Here is a 14,207-nt window from a genome sequence, read left to right on the forward strand (position 1 = left end):
TTTTGGTTTTTGGTTTTTCGAGACAGGGTTTCTCTGTGTAGCCCTGGCTGTTCTGGAACTCACTCTGTAGACCAGGCTGGCCTCGAACTCAGAAATCCGCCTGCTTCTGCCTCCCAAGTGCTGGGATTATAGGCGTGCGCCACCACCGCCCAGCTATTTTTTTCCAATCATAATTCATTCACACAGGGGTTATAAACACAGAAAGGCATAACGTGGGGAAGAGGATGACACTGGAGTGTGGGTGTTCAGGGGAAATACAGATATCTTTCAGAACAGGGTATTGGCTGGGGACAGATCACTATGACTCTGCCTATGATTCACTTGTCCTTATCTAAGTTGGTATTTACCTATTTACAAGGACTATGACTACTAAGGCTTGTAAATTTCCACGAAAGCTGCCTGTTTGCAATAGCTTATAACCCTCTGTTTCAATGTTTTTCTACAGAGACCCTTGGTGTTAGTATAAGACTTGGTGTTAGTATACATGTATGACAGGCCTATTGCTGATTTTAGGCCTATGGCTGATTTTAGGCCCAGAAGAGGGAGTCTTTAACAATCACATCAACTTTCTCCACGGTTTTACCTTCCCAAACTCTTCATAATTCACTGCTCTAGCATTCTTATGTATTCTATTTTATTTGCCTAAAGTGTGTTCATCATCACTGAAAACATAAATTACCCAGGAATCATTGTGTATGTCTATAATCAGGCTTCGGTAGCATCAGAAGAATCAGAAGTTTGAGGTACCCTTTAATCCCAGCACTTCGGAGGCAGAGGCAGGTAGATTTCTGAGTTCGAGGCCAGCCTGGTCTACAGTGTGAGTTCCAGGACAGCCAGGGCTACACAGAGAAACCCTGTCTCGAAAAAACCAAAAAAAAAAAAAAGAAGTTTGAGGTAATCAACTGCTTGAGTTTGAGGTGAGCCTAGGCTACATGAAACTCAAAACAGCATCAGCAGCAACAAAAAGAAAGTCACATAAACCACTTTAAAAACCGATCGAAGCCGGGAGGTGGTGGCTCACGCCTGTAATCCCAGCACTTGGGAGGCAGAGGCAGGCGGATTTCTGAGTTCGAGGCCAGCCTGGTCTACAGAGTGAGTTCCAGGACCGCCAGGGCTACACAGAGAAACCCTGTCTCGAAAAACCAAAAACCAAAACCAAACCAAAACAAAACAAAACCAACAACAATAACAAAAACCGATCGAGCCATATTTTATCCTAAAATAAATTGTATATAAAAAATCTATAAGTATAATGAAGAAGTGTTAGACAAAAATACTGTGGTTCATGATCTAAGAGTTCTCAACTTTTCTAATGTAGAGACTCCTTAATACAGTTCCTCATGTGATGACCCAGACATAAAGTTATTTTATTGCACCTTCATAACTGTAATTTTGCTACTGTTATGATACTGAATACATTTACTCCTCTTGATCAATTCTGTGCCAGCTGCTCTGTTCTCTGGAGACTGACCCTTACATACAGTGAATTCCCTTGTTCCCAGGCTACTGTTGGATCTGGTCAGTTGTCCTTGTCTAAATGGCATGAAGGAGTAAATTTGGGGTATTCATTTAACATTCTCTATTTAGGGGTCTTAGGTCTGATAAAAAGTGTCCCTGTCCATATCATCTGCTGCTGCTTTCAGATTCCGGGTTTCCCTAAAGCCTGCCTTTGCAAACAGTAATTCCTTATATTAGTTAGTCAGGGTTCTCTAGAGTCACAAAACTTATGGAATGTCTCTATATTGAGGAAATTATTGTGATAGCTTATAGTCTGTAATCCAACTACCCTAACAGTGGCCAGCTGTGAATGAGAAGTCCAAGAATCTAGTAGTTGCTCAGTCCCATGAGGCTAGTTGTTTTCAGCAGGTCTTCTGTAGAAGTAGGTTCCAACAGATGTGCTGGCAAGTAAATGCAAGCAGGCGAAGAAGACATTCTTCCAATGTCCTTAAGTAGACCTCCAGAAGAAGATGTGGCCCAGATTAAAGATGTGTGCCACTACACATGGATTTGGAACTTGCTTTGTTCCAGGCTTGCCTTGAACTCAGAGATCTCCTAGCCTTACTCTCCTAGAATTAAAGGCGTGTACTACCTTGCCTGGGCCTAAGCTTTTTATGGCCAGTATGCCTCAAGATCTCCGTGCCAAGATCAAGGTCAGAAACTTGTGTCTCCCAGCCTTGAGATCTGGATCACAGGTGAGCCCTCCAATTCTGGATTGTCATTCATTCCAGACATAGTCAAGTTGACAACCAGGAATAGCCATTACAGTCCTCAAATTCTGATTTTGGTATTCCATCTACTTTTGAAAAATCTAGACTGGTAAAAGAGCAAAATGGTTCTTTTGGGACTATTCAGTACAAGGTTTCTTTTTATGCTTTTAAAACATAGCACTGCCCAAGTACAATGGTACAGTTCTGTAATCTCTGCATTTGGGAAGACCTTTTTCTTTTCTTTCTCTATACCACCTTCTCTTTCCTTCCAAGCATATTATGAGACTCACTGGTAGCAAAGTGGTTCTATGGCAAATTAACAACATACCCATCACCTCACATCGTGTGTGTGGGAGGGAGGGTGTGGGGCAGAAACAGCCAAAGTATATTCATTCAACAGGAATCCCACATAATTTACCATCGTACTATTAGCTATACTTTTGTTGTAGATTGGATATTCACCTTTATTCCAAATATGTATCTGCTATTTCACACTTTCAGCCTTACAGCCACTGATTTCCTAACTGACAATCCCATCCTGTCTGCTTTATTCTCTATGGTTGCATTTTGGGGTTTTGGTTATGTTTTTTCCTTCAGTGTGAGATCATGTAGTTTCCTTTCTCAGTCTGGCTTATTTCACTTAGCATGAAACTTTCATAGGGAACAAAAAAAAAATAGCAAGAAAACAAAGAACCCTATTTCAAAAATGTGCACATGACTCAAATAGCAAATAAACACAAATAGAAAGGCAAGATGGGTCAGAAGTGAGGTGTTTGCCATTCATCCTGGGAACCTGAATTCAATTCACTGAGTTCTCATAACAGGAGGAGAATATTGATTCCTGCAAGTTGTCCTCTGACCTCCACACACATGCTGTTGATCCCGTGCTTGTACACACCTATAACACACACACACACACACACACACACACACACGCAGAGTCTAATTTTAAAAAGACAAGTAATTGGCCAAAAGGCATGCGAACAATTATGTCCAACATCACTAATCACCAAAACAATACATTTTAAAAACATGGAGAGTCAGGTGTAGTGTTGTGGTTTATACTTGTAAATTCAACACTATGGAGGGATTGGCTAGAGGCTCATGACTTAAGGCTAGATCCTATGTTAAAAATCAAACAAGTAGACAACAACAAAAACAACAGCTACAAAACCCACAATGAGATCTCACACTAGTCCCGTTAGGATTCTTTTCCCCAAAGACAAAGAGTGTGAGGAAGGAAGTGGAGAAAAGAAACCTTGTATCTTGTTGGTGAAAATTTAAGTTATGCATTCAGTATGATAAACGAAATTGAAATTAAAAAAAAAAATAAGAGTAAGTACATGATGCTCTGACTATTTAATTATGCATGGCTATACAGCAAAAGGAAAAGAAATTGACACAGTAAATTGACACAATAAGATTTCTTCATGTCCATATTCATTAAAGTATTCACTGGAGAAGAAATATGACAGAAACTGGACAGTCTTTTTTTCTTTTTTCTTTTTTTTTTTCGAGACAGGGTTTCTCTGTGTAGCCCTGGCTGTCCTGGAACTCACTCCATAGACCAGGCTGGCCTCGAACTCAGAAATCCGCCTGTCTCTGCCTCCCAAGTGCTGGGATTAAGGGCGTGCGCCACCACTGCCCGGCCTAGTACTAGACAGTTTTATGTCAGCTTGACAAAAGTTAAAGACAGCCAAGGGATCCACAATTAAAATGTCTCCATTATGTCAGGCTATACTAAAACCTGTAGGGCATTTTCTTAGTGATTGACATGGCAGAGCCCAACCCACTGTGGGTGTTGCCACCCTTGGACTGGTGGCCCTGGGTTCTATAAGAGAACAAGGTGAGCAAGACATGGAGGATCAAGCCAGTAAGCAGCACTCCTCCATGGACTCTGCATCAGCTCCTGCCTCCAGGTTCTAGTCCTATTTGAATTCCTGTCCTGACTTCTTTCAATGATGAACTACAATGTGGGAATGTAAGCCAAACAAACCCTTTCCAACTTGCTTTTGGGCATGGTATTTAATCACAGCAATAGTAACCCTGAGACATCTAAGTAAGTATCTTTCAATGGATCAAGAAAGCATGATATATACAAAAAGGGAATGCTCTTCAGGAATAAAATGCAACCCTGTCATTTGCAGCAGGTTGGGTGTAAGTGGAGAACATTATGCAAAGTGAAATGAAACAGGAACAGGCACTAACATAATCAAGTGTCTAATTTAAGGTGATCTAATGTATAACCTAAAATGGTTGAATTCAAGGAAGTAGGGGTCATCAGGACTAGTGGGGAATATATTTAAGACACTAAGTTTTATTTGGAATTAATTCTGTATATCTGTTGTATAATCATAATGATTGTGATTAACAGTAAGATAACATATATTTGCAAACTGTGTAAGAGGAGATGGTAAGTGTCCTTACCACAAAGAAACATGTGCTGTCATCCTATAATGTATTCATAGGAGAGCATCAAGTTGTACTCCATAAACATATGCAATAAATATCTCCTTGCTTATGCAAGCTGCAATTATTAGAATATATTCTTGGTTACAGAATTAGTATAAGACTGTAACGTGAATCTAGAAGTTTTATCTTCTGAGTTCCTTAAAAATATTTATTTTATGACCCTATTTAAAAAAAATCTGTCAATTATAAACCTAAACTTAGAGGCCTATAGTCTACCTATAAGAAAATATGAGGTCTATGTAATTATAAAGTAATGATAAATTGTCACTGTCCTCTCACCTTCAAATAGGATCAAAATACGTTGTTCTGTCTGTTTCCTCAAAACTCACAAATACACACAAAAGGCAGTACTTTAGAAACAGGCAGACAGCCGGCTGGGGTGCAGTGCACACTTACGATCAGTAAGCCTCTGGGTTCTTCCCATGGCTCACACCCTCCCCAGAGGCGGCCACAGAAACTGCAAACTCATTAACTCATGAAGTAAAAAAAGAAAAGCAGAGAATCAGAATGTTAGGATGAGATAAGACCTTAAAATGTATCTAGCCTAGCTCTCAGAAACCAGGGGAAAGAGACTAGCCTGACATGTCCATGTAGCGAATCTCCGGTACGTCAAGAATGATGGCGCGGGCCGGGCCGTGGTGGCGCACGCCTTTAATCCCAGCACTTGGGAGGCAGAGGCAGGCGGATTTCTGAGTTCGAGGCCAGCCTGGACTACCCTGTGAGTTCCAGGACAGCCAGAGCTACACAGAGAAACCCTGTCTCGAAAAACCAAAAAAAAAAAAAAGAATGATGGCGCGGATCTGCTTGTAGATTGCAGTGACAAAGCCCGTGGTGTAAGAGAATAAGTCAGTAGTACAGCTTGTCTTCACTTTAACATACGTGAGTTACAAAAATAGGACAGCTGTCACACATCTACAGAAATAAATCCTTTTATTTCAAACATTCCTTTTCTTCTTTAAGATGCATACAGTACTTGTAAGCCCAAGAATTCTGAGAAAAACTATAGAAGACCTGGCACTATTTTGGAGAATTACACAACTGGGCAGCAAAATAATACCTTTATAAATGGACAGACATACACAAATTAAAAATTTAGTGTTTGCACACAAAAATAAAGTTACATTCAACACGTCTCTCGAACGTGCATCCAAATGTTTAGTGTCTTCTGAGCTTTGGTCGTCATGCTTTATTACAACTCTTGAACTTCACAATTGTGCAGATGATTCAACCCGAAAGTTTAGCAAATATATATATATATATATATCAGTAACACAGCAGCTATAGGAAGCTAATACTGCATAATCATATTAGCAGACTGATTAAAAAACATGTTATTCACAAACAGCACACAAAACTTATTTTGTGATAACAGTTAAATGACATTTCTTCCACTTCATAAAACAAGACAGAGTAATGAGACATAGCAGAACATGATTACATAATAAAAAGTATATTTTTAATTACAAATCTAATTGTACATATGGGGCAATAAATTGCAGTTTCTATAGAATAGTGCAAATGAGCAGAATTTTTCCCAAAAATATTTAAAATTTAGTTCATCCCAGGTGCCATGGATTTCATATCAGTTTATATTTCATATTAGTTTATATTCATTATTTTAGATTTTCATGTGATGGCTATAAGGACAGATCTATACTCACAGGTAGGCTGCAAAATAAACATAGCCCGTGACTTAATTTACTGGACATGAAATTCAGGCACTCAAAATAAAAACGTAACTTTAAAAAGATTTCATCTGTCATCACGTAAACTGTTCATCATAACTAGTTCATCAAAACCTCATAATTCACTTAAAACTGTCACATCAAGTAATTCCTCTAAGCGTCTTTTGATATGTGGCGGTTGAGATGCAGCCTGATTTAATAGATTCTGACCCATCTGTGCAAAAAGTGCTTTTGATAATTTAGCTGTGGCTGTTCGTATATTTCCACCAGCTCCCAGCAGGGAGCCACTGTGTGTCATATTCCCTAAGAGGTGCCACAAGACCACCAGCACTTTCTGTTCTGTGGCGTGAGGCTTCCTTTGATAAAGCTCCATAACAATATCTGGAACAGAAAACATGAGCAACAGTCAGAAAACACGAGCAACAGTCAGAAAACATAAGCAACTTCCCCAGTGCAAACTCAGGGTCTGTTAAATAACAAGTATCTGAAATATGGGCTTCTGCCCTGAGCTACTTGTTCTAAAATGTTAGGCCTGAAAAACAAAACAAAACAAAACAAATGCCAAATATCTCAGCATTTTCCAACTACAAGTAAATACAATGTATAGAGCTCAACTCAGGGTCCTTTCATCAAACAAACAAAAAACTGAATCCTCCTTTATCCGTGAGCAATCACATTGACTGTAATGTTTGTTTAACAAAGGACAGACTTCTTTCTCTTCCTTTCCCCTCTCTTCTTTTTTTTTTTAAAATAATTATTTATTTTATTTATGAGTACACCGTAGCTGTCTTCAGACACACCAGAAGAGGGCATCAGATCCCATTACAGATGGTTGTGAGCCACCATGTGGTTTCTGGGTATTGAACTCAGGACCTCTGGAAGAGCAGTCAGTGTTTTTAACCACTTGAATCATCTCTCCAGCCTCTCCCCTCTCCTCTTTAAATATTCCAGTGTTGGGCGTCAAACCCGGATGTTTAGGACTGCTAAGCAAGCAATCTATTATAGAACTACAACCTCAGTCCTAGAATTATTTTAAAGAATATTTTGGAGTACATGTATTAAAAGGTTCTTTTATAGACTATTACACAACTTATTTCTACTCTGTACAGCAGTCATATTGAATTGACAGCTATAATTAATTAAATGGAAACACCATCAATTTATTTTTAATATCATTTACAGGAAAATGAACATACCTGGTGATTGTCATCATAAACATTGACATATAGTCAATGTATATGATATATTTTGTATAAAAATATCTTTACATAAAACCTATGCTAGGTACAATGAATATATCTCAATAAAAATTCATATTAAAAGTACATTACTTTAGAAATTATTACTTTGGACCAGGCAGTGGTGACAGTGCTTTAATCCCAGCACTCAGAAGGCAGAGGCAGGTGGATCTCTGAGTTCAAGGACATCTTGGTCTACAGAGGAAGTTCCAGGACAGCCAGGGCTACAAAGAAAAACCCTGACTCCACAAACAAAAGAAAACAATAACAAAAAAAAAAAAAAGGAAAGAAAGAAAAAATGAAAGAAAGAAGGAAAGAATTTATTATGTAAAGCTATTTTACCAGCAAGCTTTTCTGTCATATCTTGTTTTGCTTTTCCATTTAGAAACTGAGCTTTTGTGCAAAATGGCTGTAGAAGCAAGTAATTGTCTAAAATAAAGAAAAAAGAATCATGTCTAAGAATGAGATATCAATAATTCTGACTAAATAGCAGTATCAGGAAAAAGAAACAATTTCAACAATGTAAATGGAATAACTTAAGAAGCCCACATGCTTAATCCCTACTTATAGCTTTCTGTAAGTAACAGGTAAAGATGAAACAAAAATATACGTAAGACATTAAAGAAGCTACCACAGGGCATCTGGACATCTCAGTCTCAAATGATTGTGGCTTTATTATAAAACAAGAAAACTTTTTTATAGAGAAGTAGTTTACATTTAATGATATTTTGAGAAAACTATTTTTTTTATTATAACTACACAATTTCTCCCTTCACTTTTCTCCTTCCAGACTCACATTTCAAAAGATTCTATACAGACAGTACTGACAAGCCTTTTGCATTGAAAGATTACATCTCACATAATTATAGGAAAGAATCAAGCCAGGTGGTATGGTGCACGCCTTTAATCCCAGCACCCAGGAGGCAGAGGCGGACGGAGTTCAGAGCCAGTCTAGTCTACAGAGTAAATTCCAGGACAGCCAAGAAAGAAACCCTGTCTCTAGAAAAAAAAAAAATGAAAATGGAGGTGCATGCAACAATTAAGTTACAGAAGTCGAGTTTATTGACATGCATGGATCATTCTTTCAGAATGATTTTTAAAGCTTTATTACATTCTAATATCCTGACATAATTTCCATGTTATGTCCCAAAAGCATGTACTATTTTATATTTAAATCTATAATCCATTTTAATCTCATGAATATGAGGTTAAAAAAATAAGCACTCAATGAAAAAATAATCAATTTAAAAATTTCATCACTTAATTTATCAAAAAAATTTTAGATATATATTAAATGAAAAATAGTACTTATTTCAACATATACAAATACATAGAATCAGAAAGCATGAAAGCTACATCAAAAAAACTTGAGTATCAATTTAGGATTCCTTACCTACATGTTGACTCAGTGCATGAACAACATTTGTGGCTGCAGCATAGATGCCTGGGTTCTTGGAATTCAGGTTGTTATCCACAATCGCTGGAATCAGCATATTGATTATAGGAGACAAGTTGTCTCTAAGTAAAGGAATCATTTTATGCATTGTTTCTAGAGCCACCAGATTCACCTTGCTATTAGAATCATGAAGTCGAGACTTAAAAGCATCAAAAATCTAGAAATAAATTGGTAAATTACTTAAAGTAAAACAATGTTTATCCTATTGTATTTTCCATTTGCAATTTCATTTCTGCTTTACTCTGTACACACACACATACACATATACACACACACACTATTTAAATTGAACTTAGAAAATAGAAACTTTCATTTGTTAACTTTAAATTTTACAAGTAGTAACAACTTACTCTAAAACATGTTTTAATGAAGGTTACAAATATGGCTCGATGCCCCTGTGAACATGACTAATGTGCTGTTAGCTAGAAGATGCAGATCAACCTCATCTGATGCTAAGAACTTGGAGAAATTTTCTCTATCTTTATTCAGAACAGAAGATGAAGAAATGTTACTGTAGATACTTTATATAACTTTAGTTTAATTTGTTACAACTACATGGAATGTCGCCTCCTGCCCCTGAATTACAGTAAGCATCAAAGCCAAGGCCTCATGTTTCCATGCTAGCTAAGTGTTCCCTCACTAAGCTGCATTTCCATCCAGTGCCTATGTCTTTCAGTGCTCAGTTCTCCAGGCTGCTCTTGAACTCAGCATGAAGCTAGAGATGACCTAGAACTGCAGGCATGGACTATACTCTGGCTTATGTGGTGCTGGATAGCTAACCTTTGTGTGCTTTAGGCAAGCATTCTATATCCACAGCCTTCTCAGAATAATGTCTTAGGTTTTGTTTGTTTGTTTGCTTGCTTGTTTTAAAGACAAGTCCCACCATCACCTGGCCGGCCACATGTTCTTAAGATTTATTTATTTATTTATTTATCTATTTATTTATTTATTTAATATATGTGAATACATTGTTGCTGTCTTCAGACACACCAGAAGAGGGCAACTGATTCCATTCCAGATGGTTGTGAGCCACGATGTGGTTGCTGGGAATTGAACTCAGGACCTTTGGAAGAGCAATCAGTGCTCTTAACCACTGAGCCATCTCTCCAGCCCAATGTTTTAGTTTTTAATACAATACTTAACAATTATCCCTTTCTCTTCAGATTTCTTAACTTTCATAATCTCCACACACAATATAATGAATGTTAAGAAAGCTTTAAGTCAGGCAATCAAGGAGCTACTCTATGAAGCTAAGGCCATTAACTAATCATTCCTTACACTTACTTCTTTTTTTTAACTGTGACTTTTTGGTTTATTATTATATCTCTACTTTTTTTAGTGGATATATTCTTTATTTACATTTCAATTGTTTTCCTCTTTCCAGATCTCCCCTTCAGATACCCCCTATTCCATCCCCCCACTCCCTGTCTCTGCGAGGGTGCTCCCCTACTCACCAACCTACTCCTGTCTTCCTGGCCTGGCATTTCCCTACACTGGGGCATCCAACACCATCAGGCCCAAGGACCACTGGATATAAAATTAACTCAAACAAATCAGTAGCCTTCCTATACTCAAAGGATAAAATTAAACGGGCTAAGAAAGAAATTAGGTAAACAACACCTATCACAATAGTCACAAAGAATACAAAATACCTTGGTGTGACTCTAACCAAACAAGTGAAAGAACTGTATAAAAAGAACTTCAAGTCTCTGAAGAAAGAAATCGAAGAAGACCTCAGAAGATGGAAAGATCTCCCATGCTCGTGAATTGGCAGGATTAATATAGTAAAAATGGCCATCTTGCTGAAAGTAATCTACAGATTCAATGCAATCCCCATCAAAATTCCAGCTCAATTCTTCATAGAGTTAGAAAGAATAAATCTCAAATTTATTTTGAATAACAAAAAACCCAGGATATTGAAAACTACTCTCAACAGTAACAGAACTTCTAGGGGAATCACCATCCCTGACCTCAAGCTGTACTACAGAGCAATAGTGATAAAAACTACATGGTATTGGTACAGAGACAGGCAGGAAGATCAATGGAATAGAATTGAAGACCCAGAAATGAACCCACACACCTATGGTCACTTGATCTTTGACAAAGGAGCTGAAACCATCCAGTGGAAAAAAAACAGTATTTTAAAAAAAAAATGGTGCTGGTTCAACTGGTGGTCAACATGTAGAAGAATGCAAATCAATCCATTCTTATCTCCCTATACAAAGCTCAAGTCCAAGCGGATCAAGGGACTCTACATAAAACCAGATGCACTGAATCTTATAGAAGAGAAAGTAGGGGAAAGCCTGGAACACAGGAGCACAGGGCAGAAGTTCCTGAACAGAACATCAATGGCTTATGCTCTAAGATCAAGAAAGAAAAATGGACCTCATAAAATTGCAAAGCTTCTGTAAGGCAAAGGACACTGTCAATAGGACAAAATGGCAACCAACAGATTGGGAAAAGATCTTTACCAATCTTACATCTGATAGAGGGCAAATATCCAATATTTACAAAGAACTTAAGAAGTTAGACTCCAGAGAACCAAATAACCCTACTAAAAAAATGGGGAGCAGAACTAAACAAAGAATTCTCAACTGAGGAAACTGGAATGGCTGAGAAGCATCCTTACTTACTTTTAATTTTTCTTTTTTTTCTTTTTCTTTTTTTTTTTTTGGTTTGGTTTTTTTGAGACAGGGTTTCTCTGTGTAGCCCTGGCTGTCCTGGAACTCACTCTGTAGACCAGGCTAGCCTCGAACTCTCGAACTCAGAAATCTGCCTGCCTCTGCCTTTCAAGTGCTGGGATTAAAGGCGTGAGCCACCACTGCCCAGCCATACTAAGTTTCTTAAATTGTCACTTGTTTAGAGTATGTGCTGAGTCTCTCAACATATATTTTCTGAAGCCAGACTGAGAACTCTCAAAATACTAGTAGCTTACCAATATGTTACCAGGATGTTTCAGGGAAACATTGACTCTTTTCTTTTTAAAATTTTTATTTTTGTATATGTGTGCTCCTGGGTATGTGCACATAAACAGGTTCCCTCAAAGGTTTTGGAGTCTCAGGCAGCTATGCGCTGTCAGAAGTGGGTACTGAGAAGCCAACTCAGGTCCTTTGGAAGAACGAGCACTCTGAACTGCAGAGCTAGCTTTCCAGTCCCCTCCATGACCATTTTCATGTTTTTCTACTACATTTTAGCTGCCACAGCATGTCAAATCCTATGTGATCCATAACTGACAAACTTAGTTTAAAATAACGCACATAAAGTTCCATGGATTTGGACAATTTACTACACTGGTTTTTTTTTAGTTGTTTTTTATTGGCTGTAGAATACAAATGAAAAGTAATCTTGAAGGGCCATGATGCCAAGGCCAAGGATCTGAATTCGATCCTTGGGTCTCATGTGTGAATTCCACATATGGATAGGACTCTGAACATACATGCGTGCACATAAATACATACATACATACATATAACACACACATCACAATGCCTAACAAGATGAACTTTGAGGTTCTTACCTTCACAATGTTGCCTACAACAAGCTCTTGATTGTTTTCAGTGTCTGATAAAAGTTGTTTAATTCCATTAATACGATCACGAAAGTCTTTTGCATTTAATAACCCTGTTATGACTTTAATATACTCAGCACTTTCTAAGGAATTACGAGGAGCTGATTTTCTGGGGACTTCTCGAACTTCAGTTACTTCTCTAAAATGAAAGACATACTTCATTTTTACTTTCCTACAAAACCCCAAATTAAAAATTCTTATTATAAATTCAATTTTTAAGAAATTTGGTAGCCCACCTGTGTGGACTACAATGATTTACTAGAAAGACTCACAAGTCAACATAGTTCTACTAACGGTTGAAATTTATAAAAACAGATACCAATCAAAATCTGCAGAGGGAACGGCACATGGATCTACGTCTAAAGAAAACCAGACACAAGTTTTGGTGTTGTTGTTTTTTATTTATTTGTTTGTTTTATTTTATTTATTTATTTTTTTGAGACCGAATCCCATTACACAGCTCCTTCTGGTCTTGGAAACTGTAGACAAGACTGGTCTCAAATTCACAGAGATCTACTTTGCTTCTGCCTCCCCAGTGCTGGGATTACAAATTTGTGCCACCATGTCTGGCTAGACACAAGCTTTTAAGGAACCTGTCACAGCAGCACTGCACAGAACATCATGTGAGATATAGTCTAATAAGAAGATTGTTAACGATAAAGACTCTTCCCTGGATTTTCCTTGTGTCTGCCTAGGATGTGACAAAATTACAGACTCCTTGAAGGAAAGCAGCTCTTTTTCTATGTTCAGACAATTTATGTACAATAAACAAGCTTACAAATTAGAGAACAGGGCACTGCTTTTCAAATTCTATTTTCTAATGCTAGTAAAGGGTTAACTTTGCAGGCAAATTAAGAATAGCATTTTGGCGGAGCAGTGGTGGTGCACGCCTTTAATCCCAGCACTTGGGAGGCAGAGGCAGGTGGATTTCTGAGTTCGAGGCCAGCCTGGTCTACAGAGTGAGTTCCAGGACAGCCCGGGCTATAAAGAGAAACTGTCTCGAAAAAACAAAACAAAACAAACAAAACAAAACAAACAAACAAAAAAAGACAGGTAAAACAATATAGTTCACTGCCAAAATCACTGCCTTATATCTTACCTAATAACGTCACTAACCTGCCAGAGTCAAAGAGCCCTTCCTTCTAATCTGAGACACCTCCCCTCTAAACTCTCTAAATGTAAGGAACTTTTCTGTGGATTGAGATTGGAACCTCCTATCCCAGCTTCTATGCTGTCAGTGGCCAGCATTATTTATTAAAAGATTATTTCTTTCTTTTTGGTAGGTGTGTATGTGCGTACAATGCATATGCAAACTATGTATGTGAATGTAGGCCCTCACGTCCCGTAGTCCTCATGCAGAGTAATAATATACATATAAATATAAATAATATACATATCCATCCATCTGTCTGTCTGTCTACCTGCCTGCCTGCCTATCTATCTATGTATCTGTGTGTGTATGTGTGTGTGTGTCTGTCTGTCTGTCTGTTTACCTGCCTGCCTGCCTACCTACCTACCTACTTATCTATCTCTATCTATCTATCTATCTATCTATCTATCTATCTATCTATCTATCTATCT

The 14,207-nt window shown here is 37.9% G+C and overlaps 1 protein-coding gene across 2 annotated transcripts in view; it reads right to left on the minus strand.

Annotated features, from left to right (window-relative positions):
- Positions 1 to 5,590: 5,590 nt before the first annotated feature.
- Positions 5,591 to 14,207, minus strand: part of Togaram1 (TOG array regulator of axonemal microtubules 1) — a 61,870-nt gene continuing 53,253 nt past the window's right edge. For both annotated transcript variants that reach the window (XM_028782443.1, XM_028782435.1), the window contains 4 exons: positions 12,576 to 12,765; positions 8,996 to 9,215; positions 7,945 to 8,031; positions 5,591 to 6,745 (listed from right to left, as the gene is read on the minus strand). In XM_028782443.1, coding sequence (XP_028638276.1) covers positions 6,480 to 6,745; positions 7,945 to 8,031; positions 8,996 to 9,215; positions 12,576 to 12,765 — 763 coding nt within the window. In that variant the 3' untranslated portion in view covers positions 5,591 to 6,479. The remainder of the gene's footprint in view (positions 6,746 to 7,944; positions 8,032 to 8,995; positions 9,216 to 12,575; positions 12,766 to 14,207) is intronic.

Source organism: Grammomys surdaster, unplaced genomic scaffold (assembly GCF_004785775.1).
Source record: "Grammomys surdaster isolate TR1022 unplaced genomic scaffold, NIH_TR_1.0 98, whole genome shotgun sequence".
NCBI classification, from domain to species: Eukaryota; Metazoa; Chordata; class Mammalia; order Rodentia; family Muridae; genus Grammomys; species Grammomys surdaster.